At 50.0% G+C, this 26,727-nt stretch overlaps 2 protein-coding genes across 3 annotated transcripts in view; one reads left to right on the forward strand and one right to left on the reverse strand.

Moving 5' to 3' along the window:
* The window catches only part of CCND3 (cyclin D3), a 94,587-nt gene extending 68,949 nt beyond the window's left edge, over positions 1 to 25,638 (reverse strand). Inside the window, exon 1 of one of the 2 annotated variants that reach the window (XM_004739920.3) lies at positions 25,423 to 25,638. In XM_004739920.3, coding sequence (XP_004739977.1) covers positions 25,423 to 25,428 — 6 coding nt within the window. In that variant the 5' untranslated portion in view covers positions 25,429 to 25,638. The remainder of the gene's footprint in view (positions 1 to 25,422) is intronic. The other variant, XM_004739918.3, reaches the window with a different exon arrangement.
* A 491-nt stretch (positions 25,639 to 26,129) lies between these two features.
* TAF8 (TATA-box binding protein associated factor 8) overlaps positions 26,130 to 26,727 on the forward strand; it is a 30,215-nt gene continuing 29,617 nt past the window's right edge. Inside the window, exon 1 of the mRNA XM_013062350.2 lies at positions 26,130 to 26,348. The gene's annotated coding sequence lies outside the window, so the exon portion shown is untranslated. The remainder of the gene's footprint in view (positions 26,349 to 26,727) is intronic.

The following is a 26,727-nucleotide window of genomic DNA, read 5'->3' on the forward strand; positions in this document are numbered from 1 at the left end:
TCAGCAGGGAGCCTGCTCCCCGCCCCCCACCCCCCACCCCCGCCTGCCTCTCTGCCTACTATGTGATCTCTGTCAGTTAAATAAATAAAGTCTTTAAAAAAAAAAAAAGTAACCCTGTTTCAAAAAATATTTTAATGGCATTAAAAAAATGCTCATCTTAGGGACGCCTGGGTGGCTCAGTTGGTTGAGCAGCTGCCTTCGGCTCAGGTCATGATCCCAGCGTCCTGGGATCGAGTCCCACATCGGGCTCCTTGCTCGGCAGGGAGCCTGCTTCTCCCTCTGCCTCTGCCTGCCATTCTGTCTGCCTGTGCTCGCTCCCTCTCTCTCTCTGATAAATAAATAAAATCTTTAAAAAAAAAAAAAGAATGCTCTACTCTTTAAAAAAAAAAAATGCTCATCTTATATACAACCAGGTCAGTGGGGGATACAAAACTGTATTACAGCACATGATCTCAATTATAGGAAAATAACTGTCTACATAGAAACAAGACCAGAAAGAAATACGCCAAAATGTTAACAATGATTAATATATTTTTTTAAGATTTTATTTATTTATTTGGCAGACAAAGATCACAAGTAGGCAGAAAGGCAGAGACAGAGGAGGATGTGGGACTCGATCCCAGGACCCTGGGATCATGACCTGAGCCGAAGGCAAAGGTTTAACCGACTAGCCACCCAGGTGCCCCAAGAGTGGTTATTTCTGAGTAGTGGGATTATGTTTCATTTTTGTTTTCTTCTTCATATTTTCCAAAGTTTCTACAATAAGTATTTTTTTGTATAGAAAGAATTCTAATATATGGCTATTTGTTGTCCTCTCACTAGCAGTGAGAACACAGGTGATACCTTCCTGAAATCGACCCTGCCCTCAGAAAGTTTCCATTCTAGAGCGCCTGGGTGGCTCAGTTGGTTAAGTGTCTGAGTTTGGCTCAGGTTGTGATCCAGGGGTCCTGAGATCAAGCCCTGCAGTGGGCTCCACACTCAGGGGGGGATCTGCTTGTCCCTCCGCCCCTCTCCCACCTTGTGCAGGTGCTATCTTTCTCAAATAAATAAATAGAATCTTTAAAAAAAAAAGTTTCCGTTCTCATTAACATCAGTAACAAATACATATACACATTCAATTTAATCCCCAAACAATTCTATGAGGAAGGCATCATGATCGCCTTCATATTATAGATGAAAAAATAGGTTCAAAGAGGTAAAACTAATTTGCTCAAGGTCACTTATCTGAGCCTGGATTTTGAATGCAGGTGCACTCCAGAACGGACGCTCGTAACCACTCCGCCACCCTCTACACACTCAAACAAGCAGCTCCCAAGGAAATGGTGACACAGAATCTGTGGGGGTGAGGGCTACAATGGGACAGGGATCTGATACACTGCATTTAGTTCTAGAAACTACCCTGGGAAAAACATGTTATTTTCTTTCTTTCTTCCTTTCTTTTTTAAAGATTCCATTTATCCATTTGAGAGAGAGAGTACACAAGCAGGAGGAGCAGCAGGCTGAAGGAAAGGGAGAAGCAGGCTCTGCACTGAGCGGGGAGCCAGATATAGGGCTGGATCCCAGGGTCCTGGGATCACAACCAAGCCGAGGGCAGATGCTTACCCAGCTAAGCCACCAGGCGCCCCAAACATGTTATTTTCATCTCCCTGCTACAAAGGAGGAAAATGAGACTCGAATAGGGGTTTGGGCCTCTGCTGTGATGCTTCAAGCTTCCTAAATCTTTTGCCTTCCAGTTTTCCCACTATAACCACAGGGATAACAATAGTTATTACCTCACTGACTATTACCAAGTACCAAGTGAGGAACAACAGATTCAAATAGAACAACAGATTCAAAACACTCATTGCTATGCCTAACATATGTTAAATGCTTCAAAAATATTAGTTACTGCTAGCACGATCCTTGATTCCCGAGTTCACACTCTTTCAGCTGCAACAGGCTGACCTTCTCGGTGGACAAAGCAGCCAGATTCATGCTAAGTGATGCCGTCAGGACATGTTTGGTGAATGAATGGCATCACAGGGGAGATGCCATCCGAAGGGGCCTGGACCGGCAGGCTTTCACCAGGTGGGGGGGGGGGGCATGCCTTAAACCAGGCAAGGGGCTAGCTTGGTTCCTGGCCCAGGCCCTGACTCTCTCCTGCTTGGCGGCCTGCCCCTCTCTGGCAGCTCTCTCTGCCTCTGTTCCCCACTGCGGCCTTCCGGTTCTCCCGCCCCCTCTGCCGTGGGTCCCTTGCCTCAGCTGTTTCCTTAATCAGGGCCCCACAGCCTTTGCAGCAGGGAGTGGGAGCCCCTGCCCCTGGGATGCCCTGATAAACAGCTGGAGCCCTTGGTCTCAGAATCTGTCATCTCCAAAGGAAAAGCAGAAACAAACCACCAGAGCTGGGGGGATGGTTGATAATAAGTCACATTGCAACTGGGGGCCCCTCCGTTCTGTCCTCCGCCCTCTGCCTCTGGGGCTTCCTGCTCTCTCTTTAGCCCCCAGAGCAACAGCGTCTTCTCCCCACAAAGCCTTCCTTGACCAAGCCCTCGCCCCTCCACCCCTCACAAACTTCCACTGCCCGCAGCACAGAACCCGTCCCTGCCATTTATTACATTAAGTGGAAAGCGTGCAGGCCTTGGGCTCTCAACCAGCCTGGGAGTTCCAGAAGGCAGGCATTTTGTCTCATGGGCCTAGCACAAAGCTTAGGAGACGTGGAGGAAACCCTGCAAACAATTAAGTAAAATATGGGAGGAATACTACACAGGCGTTGGAAAATGTATGCATTGACAGAAAAGTCTTTTTGTTAAAATGTCTGTCTTTTTGTTAAAAGATAGAACTCAAAGCCTGGGGATTTTTTTCTTTTTCCAAAATAATTAGCATTTTACATTTTAGCCGTAAGATGTTCACTTGAGAGGCAAGTTTCATTTGACTTGAGAGATCTAAGGATAACGCACTTTTCCTTTAGTTTTGTTTATGCAAAACAAACAAACAAAAAGTATCACCCACTCCTTTTAATTGTATATGTATATCCGTATATATACAATATGTGTATATTTTGGGAATTTTATTTATTTGAGAGAAAAAGCATAAGCGGGAGAACAGCAGAGGGAAAAGGAGAAGCAGACCCTGCTAAGCAGGGAGCCTGACAAGAGGCTCAATCCCCGGAGCCCAAGATCACGATCTGAGCCAAAGACAGTCACTCAACTGACTGAACCACCCCGGTCCCTTTAAAAATATTTTAACTTGAGGGGCACCTGGCTGCCTTAGTCTGTAGAATGTGAGAGTTTTAATCTTGGGGTTGTGAGTTCAAGCCCCATACTGGGCACAGAGATTACTTTAAAAAAATGCTTTAACTAGGGGCGCCTGGATGGCTCAGTCAGTTAGGTGTCTGACTTCAGCTCAAGTCATGATCTTAGGGTCCTGGGATCAAGCCCCGTATCAGGTTCCCTGCTCAGCAGGGAGACTACTTCTCCCTTTCCCTCTGCCCCTACCCCTAACCCCTACCCATGCACTCACTCTCTCACATAAATAAATAAACTGTTTAAAAAAATACTTTGGGGGGCGCCTGGGTGGCTCAGTTGGTTAAGCGACTGCCTTCGGCTCAGGTTGTGATCCTGGAGTCCTGGGATTGAGTCCCATATCAGACTCCCTTCTCAGCGGGGAGTCTGCTTCTCCCGCTGACCTCTCTCCTCTCATGCTCTCTCTCTCTCTCAAATAAAAAAAAAATAAAATCATTAAAAAAAATACTTTAGGGGGTGGGAGGGATGGGGTGATTGGGTAATGGACATTGGGGAGGGTATGTACTGTGGTGAGTGCTGTGAATTGTGTAAGACTCATGATTCACAGACCTGTACCCCTGAAGCAAATACTATATGTATCATATATTAAAAATACTTTATATATTAAATGTTAAGGTTTTAAAGTCATTTTGATTAATCAATGAGATAGTTCTGTCATGTTCTAAAATGTTCAGATTAGATTTCCAGGCAGTTGCGAAGTTGCAGTGTAACTAGATCAGGTGTTACTGGTATGGATTTGTTTTGTATAGTGTCAGATATTTAAGTATATTTACATAGTATTAAAAAAAAAAGTTATGTAAAAAAAGAGAAATGCAACACTGGGCATACAAAATGGCCCTAACTTTGTAAACACAAAAATGATAACACATAAACAATATTCTCTGGCCTGATTTTAAAAGGACACACCTATGAGTGTATATGTACAGGAAAAAATGGTTCAGAAGGACACATATCAACTCCTACCACTGGTATCCCCCAGGGGATGGGATTTGGAGAGCAGGGTGCAATTTGCACTTTTACCTCTTCTTCTTCCTGTCTATAATCTGTTTTTAAAATGATAAAGCTTGTTTCACTTTTATAACTTTTCACTAATTTAATACACACAGGAATGAAATATAAAAATTAACTATGTGTTGGGGCGCCTGGGTGGCTCAGTGGTTTGGGCTGCTGCCTTCGGCTCGGGTCATGATCTCAGGGTCCTGGGATCGAGCCCCGCATCAGGCTCCCTGCTCCGCAGGAAGCCTGCTTCCCTCTCTCTCTCTCTCTCTCTCTCTCTGCCTGCCTCTCTGCCTACTTGTGATCTCTGTCTGTCAAATAAATAAATAAAATCTTTAAAAAAAAAAAAAAGTTAACTATGTGAAGAGCTGTTTAGGGCTCCTGGGTGGCTCAGTCGATTAAGTGGCTGCCTTCAGCTCAGGTCATGATCCCAGAGTCCTGGGATCGAGCCCCTCATCAGGCTCTCTGCTCAGTGGGGAGTCTGCTTCTCCCTCTCCCTCTGCCAGCCTCTCTGCCCACTTGTGCTTTCTCTCCATCTCTCTGTCAAATAAATAAATATAATTTTTTACATAACTGCAGGACAATTATTTATATAACAAAGCTGTAAGACCAGAAAGAAACACACGGGATGTAAACCAAGGTTGTCTTGAGGGTTAAGAACCACAAACACCTTCTCTAACTTTTCCAATTTTTCCTCTATCGTCCAACTTTCCTATACCGAGCAAGCATTCATTTTATCATTTTGCAAAACTTTAAAAATAAAGGCTGAATGAACCAATGGACATACGAATGAACATGTGACCTTCCCAAGCTCTGCACTGTCCACATCTTACTGAACATGCAGGAGATTCTTAGCTGTCACTCTGTCCTTCCTCACTTTGCTCTGTGGATCAGGGCCTCTGTAGGACCCTGTCCACAGTTGCGGATGGTTCAAGCTTCCGCAGTGCCCTCCCCAGATCCCAACACCTGCGCAGCACTGGGGCTGGAGCAAAAATGGCCTCTGGTCAAGACAGTCACGGACACTGCTACACCCTGGCCTCCGCCTTCCAATGTCCCCAGCTACCCCCATTCACCTCCAAACACTGCTCAGCTCTCCCAGAATCCTCCCCCACCACCAGCCTTCCTGACTCGCTCTTGCTTCAGAACAACGCCCATGTCATCGAGTCTGTCCTTGAAGACTTCACATGTGCAGTCCTGTTCTATCTCCCTCACTCATTTGTCAGACCTGCATGTATTGAAAGGGTATCATACGCAGTGAGGGGCACTGCTGGAGAAGAAGCCCAGGGGCCCAGAGGTGTAGGGTGCAGAAGCGTCATCCTGCATACAGGTCAAGTTAAAGGAGGGTGGAAGGCGACCAAGAAGCAGAGCTTGACGTCTAGAAAGGACGAGAATCTGCACCCATTCGTAACATCCATTAGGACGAGCTACCCAGGAGGTGGACTACGTGAGCAGAAGCAGCAAAGTGGATTTATTTAATTTTTTCCTAAAGATTTTATTTATTTATTTATTTATTTATAAAGCATGCGGGTGCATGAGCAGGGGGAGGGGCAAGCAAAGAGAGAGGGAGAAGCAGGCCTCTGATGCAGAAATCGAACCCAGAACCGCAGGATAATGACCTGAGCTGAAGGCAGATGCTTAACTGAATGAGCTATCCAGGCGCCCCAATAGCCAAGTGGAATTGAACGGAGCCCTGAAGAACGGCCACATTTGGACAGGGTAGATGGGAGAAGCATGTAAGGGGTGTCTGAGGAAGGGAAGATGGCGAGAGCAAAGTGACGGAAGCAGGAGCACAACAGGATGGGTCAGGCTCTTTTAGTGGCAGGAATTGGGTTATCAAGGTTGATCGTGGGCGCAGGGGCGAGAAAAGTGGGTTGAGCGGAGACGCTAGGAGAACCAGAGCACCACGTAAGCTGAATTTGATTTCACAGGCCTGGGAAGGCTCTGCTGGTCTTTGAGCAGTGGTGCTGTGGAAATGCACAGTGATCCAGGCAGGTGTTCCGGAAGATCTGGGGCAGGGAGGCAGCCACAGGAGGAGGAAGGAGGCGCAGAAACTGGAAACCTTGTTTGCACGTGCGCAGTGTGTCCTTCCGGGAAGAAACTGACTCGCGCTGAGAGCTGACCACGAGTGCCATCAGTATTCTACACACTCCAATCCTCGAAACAGTCCTATGAAATGAGATTGTGTGATCCCACAGATCAACTTGCCCAGGGGGTCATCTTGCTGATAAGCAGTCCTCCCAGCAATGTGAATACCTGGGCCAAAACACCCTTTCTCCATCTCACTTTCTTTTATAGGAATCTTTCCTGTTCACCAGCATCTAGCACCGTGGGGGCTCAGTACGCGCTAGCATGAGTGGGAGAAGAAACGAAGGAACAAATGATGGGATCCCAGGGCGGCAGAGAAAGCTTCTCGGCACATATAAAAAGGGTGGAGGTGGGGAAGAGATGTAAGGGTAAGTGGAAAATAAAACAATCGTTTTGTTACCACTTCCTCTGGGGCCGGGTCTCGGTTTTCAACAGCACACAGCAGGCACACAGTCTGGCACGCGCAGAGACACGTAAAGAGCTATTTATTTACTTCCTTTGTGAGGGGTAAATAAAGATTAGGTCAAAACAGGCCCCCCCAAACTGCCAGGGGGTCTTCCCCAGGTGTCGATGCAGCACTTGGGTGAGAAAAGTCACAGGTGGCCACCCGCTCATGTCACCCTACCTCCCTTTATGCATGTGTGGGTCTCGTTTGCCAGTGAGGCCTCACTGTGCAGTGGGGAAGTAGGGGTTGGGTTGGGGGGAGGAGGGCAGGGCAAGGTTTCCTCTCTCCTCCTCTAGTGCAGGCCCAGGCAGCCAAAGGCACCCACCTGCCAACAAGAGTGAACCGTGGTACAGCATAGGTGCTGGCCCAAGTGTGGGTCTAGCGAAGCGGGGGGCAGGGGACCTGCTGGGCCAGGCAATCAACCTTTAAGGGTCTGAAGGTTGCAGGGAATGAGTTAGTTGCTGACCACCAGGCAGCGGGTATCCACCAACCCATGCAGTGCTAGAGTTGATCCTCATTATTTGTGGATTTGGCATCTGCAAATTTGCCTACTCACTAAAATTTGTTTGCAGCTCCCAAATCAACACACAGGCCACCTTCACGGCCATTTGCAGACATGCACAGAACTGTGAAAAAAATCAGAGTCACCTGATGCTCCTGCTTATTGTTGAGGTCACCCAAGGCACGCTTTGCCTTCTTGTCTCAGCTTCCATGCAGTAAGAAGTCTAGTTAGTGCGACCTTTTCCACATTTTTTGCCCTTTTGTTGGTTTCGCTGTTAAATGGCCCCCGACTGCAGGGTTGATTTACTGTCTAAAAATTCCAGGCCCAAGAAGGCTGTGATGGGTCAGAGAAAACACATGTGTTGGATAAATTTTGTTTGGGCACGAGTTATGGTGCCCCTGGCCACAAGTTCAATGTTAATGAATCAATAATACATTTTAAGTAAGTTGTCTTTAAACAGAAACACACATAAAACAAAATATTCTATCTGCCCACTGATGAAAACAGTGTGACCAAGGGCTTGAAGGAACCTCACCCAGTATTCTCCTAGGAGCAATGGCCCAGTATTCACTAAATCAGTGTTCACGGCAACTTTATAGAACCCGCTACCAGGAATAATGAGGGTTCACTATATTTCAATACTATAATAATCGGGCAGCCATATTTTTGGGTACCTATAAGATGCCCATCTCCGTCTACCACCCATCATCGACCGAACACCTGCTACGTACAAAAGAGGGGTGACAAGAAAGGCAAGCAGACAGACTGCATCCTGGAGGATTTCAGCCATCCCTCTGATGAAGAGGGGTCCCTCTCCTCTGCCATGCCACCGGCATTGTTCCATAGCAAGAGAAAAAGAAGTGATATGGAGCCCCCTCAGAAGTCTGGACTAGGCCAGGCCTCCGGGAAGAGAGTGAGAGAGGGCAACCCACGCAGGCAGACAGAGGGTCTGGGACAGAGGAAACAGGGAGCCAGGGCAAGCTCTCTGAGGAGCTGAGGGCATGGTGCCTCTCTTCCTGGGAGAGTTGGGGGAACCACAAGGTCAAGAGGGGCCCAGAGCCTTAGCAACCAAAGGCCCCACAGAGGAAGTGTCCCCACACAGGATTTCCACTTCTCATACTACCCCCTTTCCTGGAGCAAAGCAACGCAGTTGGAGAGCTGGTCACAGGGCCCCAGTTGGAAGGAATCCCAAACTGGAGCACTGGAGAAACAGCCAGGGTTGGAGGAAAGGGGTGGGAGTCGATCTTTCCCCTCGGCTAAGATGAGAAGTCACAAACCTCACCAACCGAGAAAACACGATTCCATGCTGGTATGCGACAGAGAAGTGAAACTGCAACTCCAGTGCTGCTCACCCCCTCCCCACGGGCACCCCAATCCCCTCCCCCAGCCCACAGCGCGCCCTGCTGCCCCAAGATGGTAGACACCTGGCTCCAAGGCGAGGGCCTGCCCTGTGCTCTCCTGAGCTCCCGTTGGGCCACAAAGCTGGCTCTCTTAGAACTGTGACAGCCTAGCAGGGACCAGAGAAACCGAGGGCTTATCAGCTCCATGAGGTAAGCAACTGTGTCTGCCCTGTTCTCTTCTCTTTTGCCCACAGTGAGCACAGTACCAGGTGTATCCATGGTAGGCGCTCAATGAACAGACACTGAGGGAGCGGATGGGTGGACGAGTGAGTGCTGGACCCAGAAGACTGCCTGCTGGCAACAAGCCACCAGGAGTTTCACAGGATTTTTGACAAAGCTTGACTCGGCTCGCTTTCCATCTGTCTCAGAGACTGAGACTGGACCTGAGAGCTCTGGAACTCTCTGTATCTCTCAGCCTTTCGATGTCTCCATTTCCTGGTGCTCAAGATAATTATTACCTCACTGAAGTGTAAGGATATGACCCTTCTCCATGCCTCCCAAGAATAGAAGGGCCCCCGAAAGAAAGAGGTGAATGTGGTGCTCTCAAAGAAGTTCCCCCGATCCTATAGGGCTAATGGGACCAGGGCTCCCTGAGGGCTTCCAAGAGGCTTCTGATCAGGGCAAGGGAGACTCGAACCCTCTACCCTGGACCAGAGATGAGGCAGTCCAGGAGACAGTGCATTTGTCAAGGGCTGACGGCCCCTCTGCCTTACGCCTCACCCAGAGAGAAGATCCTCTGAGAACATTTCTCTCAGAGTTTCCCCATAGATCGCCAGCCTCATCATGTGACCTCAGCTCTCTTGGTCCCTGCCCTTCTCCATCCGCTGACAAATATCAGTAATCGCTGCTCCTCCCCCCAGAATCCAGTTCCCATTCCTGTACCTTCCATACTAGGAACCAGCCCCCCCCCCCCAGTATATATGATTCCCAAGCTTGTGGCTCAGCGTGGCAGATGACCAACTTTTGGCCACAGGGATAGGCGATCTGTCCAGTTTAGGTTATGTCCAGAAAAGGAAGGGCAGTGCCTCTCCTTTTCCTTTTCTTCTGACTGGCAAGGTCTTGGACCCTGGACCCAGGAGACATGGCGCGGCGCTGTCTTCAACGTCCCAAGGCTTGAAGAAGCGACATCATGGGGAGGAGCTTGGGTCCTCAACACCGCCAAAGGTTCAGATCCCCCACCCAGACGTGTATGTGAGAAATTACTATTTTGTTTCAGTCCCTGATTTGGGGAGGGTCTCTGTTTACAGCAGTCTAGCCGCCCCCCCCCCCGACCCTGCCGCCAATGTCTATCCCAGAACATCTTCGGTGCCAGGATGCTGATGGGTACCAGGAGTGTGAGAGGCCTTCTTCCTCATGCGTTCGGCTCCAATCACCTAACTCCATGACACCTGCTTTCCCAAGGGCCTGAAAGGGCCTTCCGGGGAGATAAGATCCCCCTGACCCCCACCCAGTTCACGCAAAATGGAGGCAGGAGGTGAACGTCTCCCTCCCTCAGAATACACACCATCTTCTTCCCTCAAACTGACCATTTCTCAAACTATTTATTGACTTCTTGAGAACAGGCTCTTCCTTGCTCAGAGAACGGCCACACATTGTCAGGCCAGCCCCGTCCTATGGAGTAGATGGTGAGGGGGAGCAGGAAATGCCCCGGCTTCAATCTGGGCCCACGTCTCCTCCTTCCCGCTTATCAGCCTTGTAACTCTGGACAACCTCTTAGCCCCTCTTGCCTCAGTGGGATAATAATCATTGTTTACAGGTCTGTGGAGGGAATTCAAGGTTATACACCTGGTGGCGTGCCCAGCATATAGTAGGTGCTCAGTAAGCTGTGGCTTTTGTTACCACGGAGGGAAGTGTGGGACTACTGAGGGCACAGCTGGCCCCTGTGAGGGGTGGTGGGAAAGGGAAGGGGGAGAGCGAGGGAGGGGAGAGGCAGCGTGGAAGGTGAGAGCAGGGCAGAGCAGGGAGAGGGTGGAGGGCACAGCTGTGCTGTCTATCAGTGGCCTCCAGCTCACGCTGTCCCTGCACCCATCTCACCCATCTCCACCCGGCACTTCTGCCTGGGCTGGCCACCCTCACCGCCACTACCATTGTCCCCACACTGTCAGCTGCTGTTTCTTGCCTCATCTTCCTTCCTGCCTCTGATAGGGCAGAAAAAGAGGACGGGAAGCAGCTGTCTTGCCCAGCAACCTCCCTACCCTATAGGCTGGACTGGCGGGAGGGGGGTGTGGCTGAGAGCCCAGGCTTTGCTGACAGACAGGCTGGGTTCCTCCCTCCCCCACCTGGGCTCTGGTCCTTAAGAGCTGGTGATCTCAGCAAGTTATGTGGCTTGTCTAATCCCTCGATTTCCTTGTCTGCACAATAGGGATAATCAGGCCACTCAGAGTAAAGCATGAGACAACGCATGGCAAAGCGCCTGGCAGGCGGCAAAGGGCTGATACACGTTAGCTACATCGGGGCTGCCTTCATGGGCAAGTAACCTATGTAGTCATACAGAGCCCCATGCTCAGAAGGCCCCCCCCCACTTGGTTTAATGCTCTATTGTCACCATCTTGAAAGTCTAAATACTTACTTAAAAAAAAGTAAGCACTACATGGGGCTCAAATGCCCAACATGGGGCTCAAACTCGCGATCCCAAATTCAAGTCGCCTGCTCTACCAACTGTGCCAGTCAGGCATCCTAAAAGTCATAATCATTTTCGAACAAGGGGCTCTGCTAATTCTGTCAGTCCTGGCTATTATAGCCTGTATTACAGTCGGCTGGCTCCCAGGGGTGGGGGTGAGCTGTAGAAGGAAGGAGAGGCCTAGCAGTCTGCTTGCTGGAGATGTGGGTCACTAGAGGGCCCTGGGGACTCAGGGGGACATTTAAATACAGTGATGTCGGTCGGACCCTACCAGGTCGCCAGCAGTGGGACCGAGAGTGAGGTGCCCATACACACCCTCACTGGGCCTCGGGGCAGATGTGAGCACCCTGTCCTCCGACAGCCAGACCAACCGAGAGCCTCGGGAGACACCCCCCCCGCCCCATTCCTCTTTTAGCCATCCCCCCCCATTGAGGGTGAAGATTCCCAACACACCTCAAGGCACACACTGACCCCTGTCCCTGGCTTTGATACTCTCTGTCCTGGTCAGAGGCCACATACAAGCTAGGAGCATGGGAGTTATGCCCAGAATCTCTCCAGGTTTGGCTGTGATGGGAGCCAGTGCTGCCTTGATGCCCTGCGGTGTCCAGGTCCCGCTGGGTCCTGCTGTGCGGGCCAGGACTGGTAAGGGACTGACAGAAAGGAATGTGTTAATTACTATTCTGAGTGGCCCAAGGCATCGGTCCAGCCCCAGGAAATGGAAAATATCTGCTCCTTCTATCTCCTCCATTTTAAATCCCAGGTTAGCTGGGCATTTGGTGACTCAGTCGGTTTAGCATCTGTCTTCAGCTCAAGTCATGATCCCAGGGTCCTGGGATGGAGCCCCACATCAGGCTCTCTGCTCAGCAGGAAGTCCGCTTCTCTCTCTCTCTCTCTCCTTCTGCCCCTCCCCACCACTCATTCTCTCTCAAATAAAATCTTTAAAAATAAAAATAAAAAATAAAACAAATAAAATCCTAGGTTAGCATGTTTGGAAAGTTGTCTGGGGTGTCTGAGGCAGGGACTTGAACTCTCAAGAGACGTGGAGGCTCACAAGGATTCCCCTAAGCATTATGGTAAGGAATGACCTCCTAGAGCGGCCATAAACCACCTAGGGAGGCACCTTTTATACCTACTGCCTGCCTCTTCTGCTGGACTGTGAGATCCCAAAGGGCAAGGCCCACCCACAGGGAGGGCAGACCAGACGTCCGCAGCCATTAGTACCCCTGCACACCACCCTCCCCACACACCCCACACCGCCCCCCATCCCAGTCCTGCCTCAGCTTCCCCAGCCTTCCCCTCTTCTGTTCCTGGGCCCATGTGTGAGTCTGAGGGTGGCCGAGCCTGACAGGTGGAGCTGGGATGAGGCCCCGTCAGCATCCGCCTCCGGCCACCTGTCCCGAATACTCACTCCCTTCCAGACAGCTGGACACGGGCCCCAGAGCCTCTGGTTAATGGAGGGGGGCGGTGTGGGAAGGTTCTGAGGGAGCCAAGCCAAGGCTGAGGGGAGGCCCTCCTAGCTGATGGGATGCTGAGTGTGCATGCATGGGGGTGGGGTGGGGGACAGTGCTGGGGAGAAGCGGAATTGGGGGTGGGATCAGAGAATGGAATGTGGAGTTCATTCTCCTGGGGGCACAGCTGTTTATTTTGATCTTCCCGGTCAGCTGTTGCATATTCCTTATCTTGGGGATAAATCCAGACTCCACCTCCCTCACTGTTGCTGAGCGGGGGAAAGGCAGATATTGTGGGCTACAGTCCTGCTCCCGCGCTCACCACCATTGGTTCCCACTGCTCCAAGCTGCTAAAATGGACAAGGAGAAATCAGGCCTCCACCACCACCACCAAAGAAATGCCAGCTCCACCCATCAGATCCACTCTGTGCCCATCCATGGGTAACTGGAGCATGACAGTGTGTCATCCAAGGTTAAGACGCACCCCTAACAGCCATGACAGCCGGAGCTGGCCATCCCAGAGGTGCCTGGGTATTTCGGTGTTGTTGGTCCACTGGACCGGAAGGATCAGCAGCTGGTGTTGGCTTAGTTGTGAACATGAGGCAGCCATCCCTCCCCAGGCCACATCAGGATCTCCTGGGAGCACGCTTACCAGATGCCTCATGCCATCTCTTTACCTGGCCTCTACTGTCTCTGAGGAGAGACCATGAAATCAGACAGACGTTCTATATACTTATGGAAACAAGACTCAAGACTGTAACATTGTTCATGTCATTACAGAGCCGGAATATTTGGGGGGAATAAATAAGAAAAAAATCATGCATAGTTCTACTGTCCCCCCAAAATCACCACTGCTAACACTCTGGTGTATTTTCCTTCCAGTCTCTTCTGTGTGCATGTGTGTCTGTGTATGTGTGTATAGAATATATAATTGCCATATGTTGTGTGTACAGTTCTGCATCCTGTTTTCCTTCACTTGATATATAATTAATTTTTGTGATATCACATATCTTTGCAATTGACTTTTTAGAAAAGATTTATTTATTTATTCTTGAGAGACAGAGTGTGCATGGAGTGGGGGGCAGAGGGAGAAGGAGAAACTTAAGCAAATCTGTGCTGAGCAGAGGCCACTATGGGGCTCAAACTCATGACCCTGACATCACGACCCAAGCAAAAACCAAGAGTCAGGCATTTAACCAACTGCACCGCCCAGGTGCCCTGCAGTTGACATTTTTAATGGCTATCTAATATTTTCTTTACCAGAAATACTGTATTTTGCTTACTCATGCTCTATTGTGAGGCAAACTGCTTTCTGAAGGGAGAGTTTACCACGTGACAAGGCCACCAGCAGGGCAAGAACATGTCCAGTCAGGTCCACTATTGTGTAAGGACACCACTCACTATTAGACATAGTTTTTATTTTTAAGATTTTATTTATTTGAGAGACAGAGAGAGAGAGCATGAGCAGGGGTGTTAGGCAGAGGGAGATGGAGAAGCAGGATCTCCCCTGAGCGGGGAGCTCAACGCGGGGCTCAATCCCAGGACCCCAGGATCATGACCCGAGCCGAATGCAGATGCTTAGTGACTGAGACACCCAGACATCTTTTTAGGTGCATACCTGGCGCATACCAGGATACCTTTTGTAGACTCTTCTCTTGTGGCTGTCAAGCATCCAGTCTTCTTTCCTACAGCACTGCCACTTCCTTTTGGGGGACTCTCCTCTTCCCTAGTATAAATTGGGGAGCCAGCCTGCCTGCATGCACCACAGACACGGGCACGGCCAGCGCCTCCATTCCCACCATGCCTGGCCAGGCAGAGGTGTGACCCCCCAGCTCCTGGAATCTTCCTGTGTGGCCCTCTGCCCGGCCCTCAGGCACTTTATCAGTTTCTGTCCATTTCCAAAGCTAGTGTTCCAGCTTTTTTGGCAAGTCTGAGTTCCCAGCCTTCTTCCAGTAAATTCCTTTTGCCTCATATTGGACAATCTATTTCTGTTGCGAACAGAACTTTGAAAATACTAAGGGATACCTCGCCCACTTAAGAGTTTTTCCAATTGCAAGTCAGGATCCTTTACTGGGTACTAAAGTCATGAAGCTCAGCATGACCAGCATTTAAAAAATAAATCAAACAACAGAATAAAAGAAAATATCAGGGGACGCCTGGGTGGCTCAGTGGGTTAAAGCCTCTGCCTTCGGCTCAGGTCATGATCCCAGAGTCCTGGGATCGAGTCCCGCATCGGGCTCTCTGCTCAGTGGGGAGCCTGCTTCCTCCTCTCTCTCTGTCTGCCTCTCTGCCTCCTTGTGATTTCTGTCTGTCAAATAAATAAATTAATTAAAAAAAATAAGAAAAAATATCAGAAGTACATTATCAGGAGTAAGGGTAACATTGCTTTGTGAAACTTGTTTGATATACGTGTGTGCGCATGCACTCATGCATGTCTATAAAACAGGTTAAAATGAAAGCCTTTCTAGTTTTGGGAAAAACACTGCCCTAATTGAACTTGACTTACTGAAGAAAAATAATGGAGCAATCTCTCCTCGATATTTTTATAGTTCTCCCCACATCTTTGGAACCCAGGAACGTGTACTTCCTTGCCAACAGCCTGGTATATTTCAAGGTGCACCCACTATCTCTCTCTCTTTATAGCCTGACATCTCCCCCTACCCTTCTTTACTCAGTAATACTTAACAATAATGGACATATTTTCCTCCTGGTCTTTAAGTTTCTCTTAACGGCACCATGATTCTGCCAGCCACACAGGCTGAAACGTTCTGGGGAGGTCCTGCCTACTCTCATTCATTCATTTACCGCGGGCACCCATGGAAGTCTAGAGAAGACACACAAGCAGCACATGACAACATGCTCCATCTTAGAAGTATGTGTGGTGCCCAGCAGGGGAAGGGCAGAGCAATTTCACAGAGCGGATGATTATTCATACCTTCCTACCAAATAATTACTAAGTTCTGTTGCTTTTACCTTCAAAATATTTAGCCAAATCACCCCCTTATTTCCATTTCCACGGGCCTCACCCTAGTTTCAATCCTTTTTAGATTTTGTGTAGACTCTCTCTTACCAACTCTGTTCTACTGCTGCCCTAGAAATCCTCTTAAAACAGTCTGATCATGGCACCTCCATGCTCAGAAGCCTTCTGTGGCTCCCCATTGTCTATGAAATAGAGTCTAAACTCCCCTACGCAAAGCTGTTGATTTGGCTTCTTCACTACTGTCCTGTGTCCTACGAGGCCACAGGTTCTAAACCAGTCCACAGGTTCTCCCTTTCCAAACACCTGTCTGAGGCCAGATTTTCTTCATGGACATCAACCAAAACAACACAGTATAGCAGATGAGAGCAGAAGCCAACGCGATAACTGGGCTGTCTTCTACTAACTCAGGCATTACAGAGATTTGCAAAAAAAAAGTAAAACAAAGCCACACTGCTCACTAATTTTGAATAATTTAATAATATAGTTATTGCTTTATTAAAAAATACGATGCTATGTTAACACGCAATGAATTTTTTACTGTGACTTTAAAGGAATTTGTATTTTTAAAATCTTGCATTTAAAATGAGAAGTTGGGGCGCCTGGGTGGCTCAGTGGGTTAAGCCTCTGCCTTCGGCTCAGGTCATGGTCTCAGGGTCCTGGGATCGAGCCCCGCATGGGGCTCTCTGCTCAGCAGGGGGAGCCTGCTTCCCTTCCTCTCTCTCTCTTTGCCTGCCTCTCTGCCTACTTGTGATCTCTGTCTGCCAAATAAATAAATAAAATCTTTAAAAAATAAATAAAAATAAAAAATAAAATGAGAAGTTAAGGGGCACCTGGGTGGTTCAGTGGGTTAAGCCTCTGCTTTCCGCTATGGTTATGATCACAGGGTCCTGGGATCGAGCCCAGCATGGGGCTCTCTGCTCAGCAGGGAGCCTGCTCCCCGCTCCCCCGCACCTTCTGCCTGCCTCTCTCCCTACTTGTGATTTCTAATAAATAAATAAAATCTTAAAATAAATAAATAAAATAAACAAAATGAGAAGTTAAATGTCAAGAGCCACAATCTTCAAAAACAAAAACTCTTGGGATCCTCAGTAATTTTTAAGGGTGCAATGCCCCAGCCCTCTCTCCACTTTACCTTCACTCATGTCTTCACCCATCTGCCCTAGTGTCTTGCTGGAGTTTTGGGGTTTTCAAAAAATGTTTTATTTATTTTAGAGTCAGAGAATCAGAGAGAGTGCAGGGAGGAGGGGCAGAGGGAGAGGGAGAGAGAGAATCTCAAGCAGGTTCCCCACTGAGCCCCACTGAGCCCACATGACCCTAATATCATGACCTGAGCTGAAATCAAAGGTCAGACACTCAACCAACTGAGCCACCCAGGTCCCCCTGGAGTTTTCAAACCATGAAAAAAATAAGAAAGGGCATACTAAAAATAATTATTGTTCTAAAAATAATGGTGTAACAGAAATAGCCATTAATTGTTTCTTTAGAAAGAAACAATATTGATACACAGAATAAGTAAGCGTGGTAATTGTTATAGGAACAGGAATCGAAAAATGATTATTTCTACAGTGTGGTTTTCAGCAAAAAACTCAGATATTCAGAAAAGTAAAAAATTACAAAACCACCACCACTGAAAACTATTCCTGGGGCACCGGGCTGGTTCAGTGGAAGAGCATCCAAATCATAAACTTGGGGTTGTGAGTTCGAGTCCAACATTGGGTCTAGAGATCACCAAAACTAAATAAATTTAAAAATAAAATAAAATTTCTCCTGAATAATTTCTCAAGTCCACTCCTCTTTTATTTTCTCAAATGACATCTCTGAGAAGAAATTCCTGGTTAATCTATCCAAAAGCAACTTCTCCTTCCTCCAGATTGCCCCAGAACTGCTACTCAAACCTTTCCTGTGGTCCAGGGAGCCCATGAGAGCCCAGGAATGAATGTATATTGAATTTCTCAATGTGCCTCTCTAACGAACACAAATTCAATTACATCCACTGCAGACACTAGCATTAGCCACTTAGATATTATTTATACAATGTGGTCCCTTAACTCAAACCCAGCATCATGTTCAACCAAGGACTCAGCCATCTATTCCAATGGCAACTGGCCGTGTTGGTAGATTCTGAGATGGGGGAGAAGGCCCAAACTACACCTCCTATGTTCTATGAGCAGTTTCAGGAGGCTTTAGTGGTCATTTTCAGATGGATTTTGTTTTTACACTGACCTTGAACCCAGCACTGCCTTAACTGTGACTCTGCTGTACATGAGCAATGGATAAGACCTCTGAGCCTCACAGATGTTGCTGGAGGGACACACAAGATGGGTGAGCCCAGGATCCTAGATCCTAGACCTCTGGCCACTGCCCTTTTTGGGAGGGGTACCTTGAAGGTGAAGTTTGCAGGTCCAGTGCGAGGACTCAGCTTAACCCCCAATTCCAGAGGGGTGTCCTCAGCCACTGCCCTGAATCCACACCCCTACCAAAGCCTGAGCCTGGGGGAGAGAAAGGAAAGAAAAGGAACATTTGGGGGTACAGCTAGAGGAAAAAGTTGTGCGCACCATCACCGCAGATGGGGCGGCTGTGGTCAGGCTGATTCATCCAGGGCTCCCCAGATAGGTCAGGGCCCCAGCCCCACCTAGCAAAGCTCATATCACCACCGCCCACTCCTCTGTTTCCTGGGTCTTGTGTGACACCTGACCTGACTGTTGGGGCAGGGCTGGGCCATCCTCACTCCTTCCCTTCAGTCTTGCTTGGCTTAGAGGGCAGCTCTGTAGCTCTGGCCAGGAGTGCTGAGGGACGGATGAGGCTCTGGGCTTGCCTGGGGAGCTTGGACCCACACCATCATAGCTCCACAGAGACGTGCACACACAAATTCACCATCACACATGGAGGCAGCTCTGGGGCCTACCTGTCTATGTGACCTGAGGCTGTGTTCAGGGCAATGTCTCCACAGAACCTGAGGACATCTCACACCCACCCTGGTGGGTGAACACACGCATGTGGGAACACACACACACAACTACACAACATGCAGGAAAAGTCCCACTCAGGTCAGAGTTCTTTCAGCCCCCAGGCTCTCAGGACTGACTAGCCGTATGACCTTGTGCAAGTTACTTAACCTCTGTGCCTCAGTTCCTTCACCTATAAAATAAGGGAACCTCGTGGGATTCTTGGGAAGAACAAATGAGAAATGAGTTAATAGACATGCACATTTACTAAAAACTGATCTCAAGTAGAACATACTGTCCGCAGGTGCCCACTACAGCACCTGGCTTATGGAAGCATCATGCAAAAAATAGGCTATCACTATCTCCAGAGTGTTTGCTGCCATGTGCCTGGGAAGAAATGAGGGTTCAGAGAAATCCACACAACAAATTCCCACAAGGAATGCCAAAAATGACTCCCAGAAGCCATATCAGATGAAAGCCAAGGGAAGGCAGGACTTTCTGAGGATGACCCAGGAAGCACCAAGCTCATGTCCAGCATTTGTAAAGAGAGTTTTGGGGGGGCGGTTAGAACCCAAGAGGCTGGTCCTAAGCTGAAAAAGACTGTTTCCCTGGAGACACAGAGACCCAAGAGAAAAATTCAGCCTGGTCCTAGATGTGGAGTCAAATCAATTCCAAGAGGACATAGAGGCTGCCTGTAGGACCAGCAGGTACCAGCAGACTGGAAAGAAAAAGGGAGAGGGCCCAGGAAAAACCAGAATGTTCTACTCCCTGGCCTATACTCAGCTACCCGCTACATCTGAGAGTCTGTAACCCCAAGATCCTCTCTCGTCGCTGTGATGAAAATAGATTGCACATGTGAACAGCCTCCAAGTTTGTGGTTCTGCAATAGATACTGTTTAAAGAAAAGGGACTGAGCTGGAAGGAAGGGGAAACAGGGGAAACGCACCCTTGACTCACAGGGGCCTGGGGTTGGGAGGCAGCAAGCCTCCCTCCCCTCCATAATCCAAAGTCAGCCTGTGATAGGCGCTTGCCAGAAAGGAGTAAACCCTCCCTTGGGTCTTATCCAGACAGAACTGCTCGGCCCCCAGGGGTGAGCTTAGGAAAGAGTCTATGAAGGATAGATGACTTCCTGGGGACAGGCAGCCTGGGGGGCCCTCTATACCCCCATCCTCTCTCCCCATGGCTGCCGGGCTCCTCCCGCCATAGCCTCCGACACCTCCAGCTAGAGCCTAAGTTGGAGCCTGAGGTCTGCATCTGAGGCCCTGCTCCTGCTTCCTTTCCCAGAACTCAGGGCCCCTGGGGAGGGGCAGGAGGAGCAGCCTGGAGAGAAGAGAATCGAGGACAGGAGGGAGGGCGAGCTGGAGCAGACAAAGCTGGGGCCAGAACTGGGAGCTTCTGGGACAGTCCCAATTTCAAGTATTCTCATCCAACTGTCCGACCACAGGCCAGAACTTGTAGGCTGGTATTTATTTTAGAAAAAAAGGATGAAATGGGAGTCCTAGGTAGAACGGTGAGGAAAGAAACCCCGGCTGCCTCTTGGTTTGGGGATAGCCCCATGCCCACCTCAAGCCGCTCTGGCTGGAAAATGACTAAAACCACGTAAAGATGGGAGACTCATCACTTATAAGGACTCACGACCTGTCTGGCACTGGGCAGGTTTCAGGTGCATTAATCTCCCGTGCCCAGTGCTGGGGGTGGCCTCTGAAGCCTCAGCCCCTTACTCTGTGTAACAACTTGTGCCTCAGTTTCCTTGTCCGTAAAGACATAACACTAGTGCCGGCCTCGCAAAAATGCCGTGAGGACAAAAAGGAGAATACTTGTTATACAGTAAGCTTTCAAGGAATATGGGCCATTAGGGATCCCCGCAATGACCCAGTGAGGTGGGGACTACAGCCACACCCACCTGACAGATGAGGAAACTCAGTTTCACACTAGCAGGAAGGGACCAAGCCAAGACTCAAACCAGAGTGGTATGTGTACAAGACACTGGCTCTCGTAACCTCTACACAAGAGAAAGCACATATTAGGGGTTACACACACAGACTTTATGCCAAATGGCCAAGTCAGACTTCCAGCTCAGCCACTGACCAGCTGTGCGAATGGAAGCCAGCTGCTTAACCCTTGGTGCTTTGGTTTGCTCATCTGTAAAATGGGCCTCCTGCCTTATTGTGAGAAGGGAAGACGCGCCTAAGGAAAGGTTTGGAACACGACTAAGTGATGGGCTTGGCCTCCACAGTGCCCTCTGGTGACGGGGCTTGGAACTGCACTCTCGGTTCCCGTTCATGTGGGGGCCCTCACTGCTCTGTGCGTTTCCAAGGGCGTCGGGGGCACCAAGCAACCCATCTCTTCTCCACCATTCCTAGACAATTCCTGGGCCTCACCTTAGGAGTGGCCATTTCGGGGGCGACTTTCAACCAGAGTGGGAGAAGTGGCCGCTGAGAGCAAGTGAGGGGCAACTTTTGAGGCCCCTTAAAAGAGACAACATAGTGTCATGCCTTTGAAGGCTATGAAGGGCCATGTCCACAAGGGCTGCTGGCCTGGCCCTCTGCTCCCAACACACAGGTCCTTCTATCTCAAGGGCAAAGGAAGATGAGGAGTGTGGGGTGGGGAGAGAAGGTGTGGGAGGGAGGGGCCCCTAGGGTAAGGAGCAGCCCCACGGTCTCAGACCTAAGAGAGCATTTTATGGGGGTTGCATTGGGTCAAAACTGGCTCCCTGGGTCCTCGTGTAGATAACTGGGGAAGGGGTGGGGCAGAGGCCCCATGAAACCAGCCCGCAGCTGAAGGACCAGATGGTGCTCTTGGCCCAGTCTAGCAGTCCATGGACAACACACTGAGCAACAGCCCCACCTGGTGGACAGATGGGGATCGCCATGGGCAGGGTAGCAGAGGGAGCAAAGGGATGACCCAGAAGGGGAAGCAGGTGAAGAATCAAATGGGAAGTTTAGAGCTGGAAGGGGCTTCGAGGTTTTTTCACTAGCAGAAGCCCCTCCTGAGGTGCCCTAGAGCCCCGCAGACGAGGAACTCACTTCTTCAGACGGGGATCAGGCAACTGTTAGAAAGTTCTTACGCTTTTTGGAAAAAGTCTTCCAAAGTCCTCCAAGTCTTCCCCGCACTGCTCCCTACCTAGGGGCCTCCAAAGACAACCTCTCAAATACTTGAACACAGCTACAATATCCTTCCTAAGTCTCCCCATTTGTTTCAACCATTCAGAGTCTGACTTAAGTCATTCACCCACTGCATCTTTTCTTCACTTGGTGATCCTTTTAAAATACATTACCTTCCAAAGAACACCTTCCGATTCTCTATGTAAGCCACCCTTTCTAGCAAAGTCATTTGAATTTCAACTTCCTACTCTTCAAGGTCTGGTATGATACAGTATTGTTCAGGTCTGATATATACTAATGCTCTGATTTGGCTATTAATTTAAATGTCAAGAGCACAGGCTCTGAAGTCAAATACACCAAGTGTTCAAATCCGGGCTCTGCCACTTACTAATAACTGTGTGACCTCGGGGAGGTTTCTTAGCCTTTCTAGGTTTCAGCTTCCTCGTCTGCAAATCAGGGACAGGGATATTTACTACCTGGCGTTGTGATGAGTATCAAGTGAGATATCAAATGTTTTACTTGATATGAGTATCAAGTAAAACATTTGGGACAGCTCCTGGCTGCCTCATTCAGCTCCTAAGTGACCATTATAAGTGCATTCCTCTGAGTTTAGGGCTGGAGGGGGTGCTTTGGGGAAGAGAGAGAAGAAAAAGAGAGAAGACCTTCTGGAGTTATGCTGCCTTTCTCAAGCAGTGTGAATGCTGGGTGAAATCCAATAAAAGGGTACCTTACTTTGGTCTCATTTCCAGAGGTGTCTCTGCCAGCCCCTCCCCAACACCCCCCAACACTGGCCAGCCGCCCTCTAATCCCCCAACATCCGCTGCCTTCACCACCACCAGCCCAGCCACTGTAATGGGGCCACTGTAATGGCGCAGGTCTTGACAGCTCTTTGAAACTCAGAGGGTTTAAAATTTAAATGTCTTTGAGGGTAAGAGAAACACACCAAAATAAACATACCTCCTGCTGAACAGAGAAAGGGAAACTTGGCAGGCGCCCCAGAACTTTCCCCACCCCCAGCCCTCCCTAAACTTCCTCTTGTGGTTTCTCAAGAGTACAACCTGTTCTCCCCAGCCAAGAAAGCGCCTGGGGCAGGGGGCTGGGGCATGCCAAGGGTTCCACCGCTCCCCACCCTATGACAAGGGAGAAAAGTATGCATGGCAGAAGTAGCCTGGAGGTCTATATAGTTCTGAATTTCACAACCTGCTTACCTGCTTATCTTGGCCTTTACCCCCAACTGCCAGCCTCAAAACCCATCCTCATCCCCAACACAGGCCTCTCTCTCAAAGATAGATGCACAAGGTGGTTTGACTGCAGGTAGAGGGGACCACTTCAGGCCTGCCCAGATCTGTGCAGAGGACTCTCGAGAAACACCTAGAGTTCCAGAAAGGTAATGGAAAAGCAGCTTGGAATCCCTGGAGCCTTGGCCCTGTGGCCTGGCTCATATCCAGGGCAAGGTCTCAGCCTGCTGGGAGGGAGTGGGTCAGATACACGGTGGCAGCTCTGAGATGCAGCAGCTGTGGGCTAGAGAAGCGAACATCTTCTACTGTTTGACTATCTTCTTTACTCAACTACCAGGCTGGGACTGTTCCTCTTGGAATCTAGAATATGAAAGTCTCTGATAGTCTTAAAAGATTCCCACCAAATGAGGGGTCCGGGTGTCCCACATCCTCAGATTCTGGCACATCACACCCATGTTGCCTCCTTTCCTGCATCATTCTTCAGTCTGTTCCTCTTGAGGCTTATTCAAGAAAACACACACACACACACACACACAGCCTGAAGGAAAGGATACCAGCTCAGTGCTGTCCCTACAAGCCTACTACAGATCTACTGGGGGTCCATGTAAACCGTTACCAGCATCCACACTCTGCTAAAAAGTTTCTCTCCTGCCTACCACCCAAGATACAGGTCCTTTCAGAAACTCCTAAGTCCCTGGCTTAAGTGGACATTCTGTGTGGTCAGTCAGGGAGACAAATTAGCCTAGGGTTATGAACAGGGTCTCCCAGGTCAAGTGACCTGGCTTTCAATCTCAGCTGTGCCATTTATTTCTGGTGTACTCTTTAGGAAAATGACTCACCTCCTCTGTGCCTAGGCTTTCCCATCTACACAGTGAGATAATTCTAGTGCTGACCTCATAAGACTTAGGGAAATTAAAAGAGGACATTACACTCCAAACATTTAGAGTGTTCTGAACCCTTGAGGGAAGGAAACAAAAGGAAACAAAAAAGAGGCACTAAGGACCAAGGCAGTCATGGTCTCAAGGACTAGGATCCTGCTGGAATTCTCAGAGATGCTTTTGAGTGGAAATTCCAGGCAGAGTAGAAGCTCTGATTCGTTTACCGCTATGTCCCCAACATCTAGCCTGTGCAGAGGATGGTCACAGCTAGCAAGTGGTGAATGAATTAATTAAATGTTGTATCAGTCATCTCTCCAAGGAGCCTAGGAATTGACAGAGAAGAATCTGCAGGGACACAATGGGAGACCTAGTTCTCTTCACCTGTACGTGTCTGGTCCCCAAGAGAACTGAGGTGGGGGCATAGAGGAAACAGTGGAAACAGTCCTAAGGTCCAAGAATGAGGAATGGGTACCCCAACATTGTGTGGATGGTCACATAACTCTCAAGCAGACTCCCAGCTGCACGCAGCTAGGGATTCCTGGATTTTTAGGGACCAGCCCAGAAACTTGCCTATCCCTGAATTTAACCTGTTCATTCCCACCTCTTCTTCATGCCTAGACAGCAGGTGAATGAAAGCAGGAATGCCTTCTGGGTCCTCATTATACCCCAAGGTCCAACACCAGTCAGGGTTCAGTGCAACTCTGCCGAATGAACAGCTGGCCCCCCAAAGACTTCCTACCACTTCTCAGCCTGGTGACTCTCCTCTCACTCAGAATCCAACTCCAAAGCCCCCTTCTCTCTGGAGTCTTGCTAGCCAGCCCAACTTGGCACTTTATCTCTGTTGTTCCATCATGCACACTAAACACAGATGAAAAACATCATTGCACCCTCAGCATCCCCAGAATTCCAGAACAATAGTAGGTGCTCAATGTTTGCAGATGAAACCATTATGCTCCCTTAGTAACAGCAACCAAGTTCTTCAGTTACTCTTCTTGGCAATACATTTAAAAACCCAGAAGAGGCTTGTATACCCATCAGACACCAGAGTGACAAACACTGAGGGGTCCTTCCTTCCAGTCCTGCCTTCTGACCTCCTTCCTCCCTCTGCTCTCGCTGGCAGGAGATTTGGAAGGCTCCCTGCCCACATTGGCTCTGCCTTCCTACTAGCCTCCCATCCCTATCTCTGAGGTATGAAGAACGAAAACCCAGTGAGGCCACTGGGCTTCTAGGTCAGCTTAGAGAGCGGCTGTGGGGGCAGGGCCCAGGGCTTCGGGGAGGGGGGGGGGACATCTCTGCTCTTCGACTAGGTGCCGAACAGCTCACCGAGAAAGCAACGGAGCCGAGCTTTGGGGGACAACCGGGAGGTGATGACGACGCGGGGACCCACTTAACGGACCCAATCTACCTGCCCCAGGCGTCCAGCCCGAACTTGGAGGCCCCAGCGAAGGGGGGAGAGGCTGACACCGCATCTATCTAGGCTTCTTCAGCCATCAAGCCTACCTCCATAGTAGGTGAGCCCCCCGGAGCACGGATCGTGGCCTCATTCTCCCGTCGCCTCTGACTTCTATCTTTGGGGAGGTAGGGGGTCGCCACCTCCAGCCGTGGGGAGGGGCGTGCACTGCAGCGTCAGGCGACCCAGCAGAAAGAGTCTCCACCCCCGCAGGCGCCGAGTGTTTACAAAGTCCGCGCCGCGCCGCGGATCCCGAGTTTAAAGCTGGGCAGGAAGTGGGGAAGAGGGGGCGGGGGAGACAAAGGGGCTGGGTGCTCGGCTCCACTGAAGTTTGGGCCTGACTCCTCCCCCGGCCGCCCGCGGCACGCCCTGCAGCCCCCGACCCTAGTGCCCTCGGTGAGGGGGCGGGGAACGCCCCCAGGCTCAGGTGCACCCGCGGGGCCCGTGCGGCGCGGGTTGCCAGGCCTCTGCGCGTTCGCTAGTCATTCACGCGTCGCGCAGGAAATAAACAACTTCAGGTGCTGTTTCTTGACCGCTTACTACGCGTCTGGCACTGTGCCAGACCCTTTGTGTGTATTAGCTTATTTTCTTCTTTATCAATTCCACCCCAGTTTCATACCCCCCAACACACACAAGTAAACTGAGGCACAGTGTGGTTAAGGAACGCGCCCGAAGTCCCACAGCCTGCGAGCGCTATGATTCAAAGCCAGCATCTGCACCCTCCCAGGCACCCTCAAACGGAACCGAACGAGGAGCGGTGCGGCCCCCGGTGCCGGCACGGAGAATCCCGTCCCGGAGTGGCTGATGAGCGAGGGAGACGCTGAAAACCATAAGCCCCGCGCCGACTCCGCGCCCTGGGAGTGAGGCGGGCACGGGACAGCTTCCTGCCGCCCGCACCTCCAGCCTCGCCCCGCAAATACCCGCGGCCTGAGGGCGAGAAGGCAGCGGGGATGCAGAGGAAGACCGGGGCTACCAGGTCGGTAGGCTCCAGTTCCGAGCGGACCACTGGCGGGCTGCGGGGCTGTCAGCACGAAATAAGGCTTCTCCAAATTTCCAGGTCAGGAGAATCACCTGGAGAGCTTCCCAGTACGGATTTCCAGGCCCCTTCCCCACTGAGTGAGTCATTGGCACCGGGCGGGACACAGCCAGGTGCTGCTAACACCAACAAGCAAGTTTGGAGCGTTCCAAGGATGTGCTCTTTATGAGAAACGATTTCATCTAGGAATAGGTGTGATGCTGCGGGCGCATCTTCCTAGCCAATTCCGACGCTCACTAGGGCCCCAAGAACCTACCACGCACTGAAGGTCACGTGAGCCGGGGTCCTGAGACGTACACACCACCCACCCACTTGGGTT

Source organism: Mustela putorius, unplaced genomic scaffold, assembly GCF_011764305.1.
Source record: "Mustela putorius furo isolate JIRA1106 unplaced genomic scaffold, ASM1176430v1.1 tig00003983_pilon_pilon_pilon, whole genome shotgun sequence".
NCBI classification, from domain to species: Eukaryota; Metazoa; Chordata; class Mammalia; order Carnivora; family Mustelidae; genus Mustela; species Mustela putorius.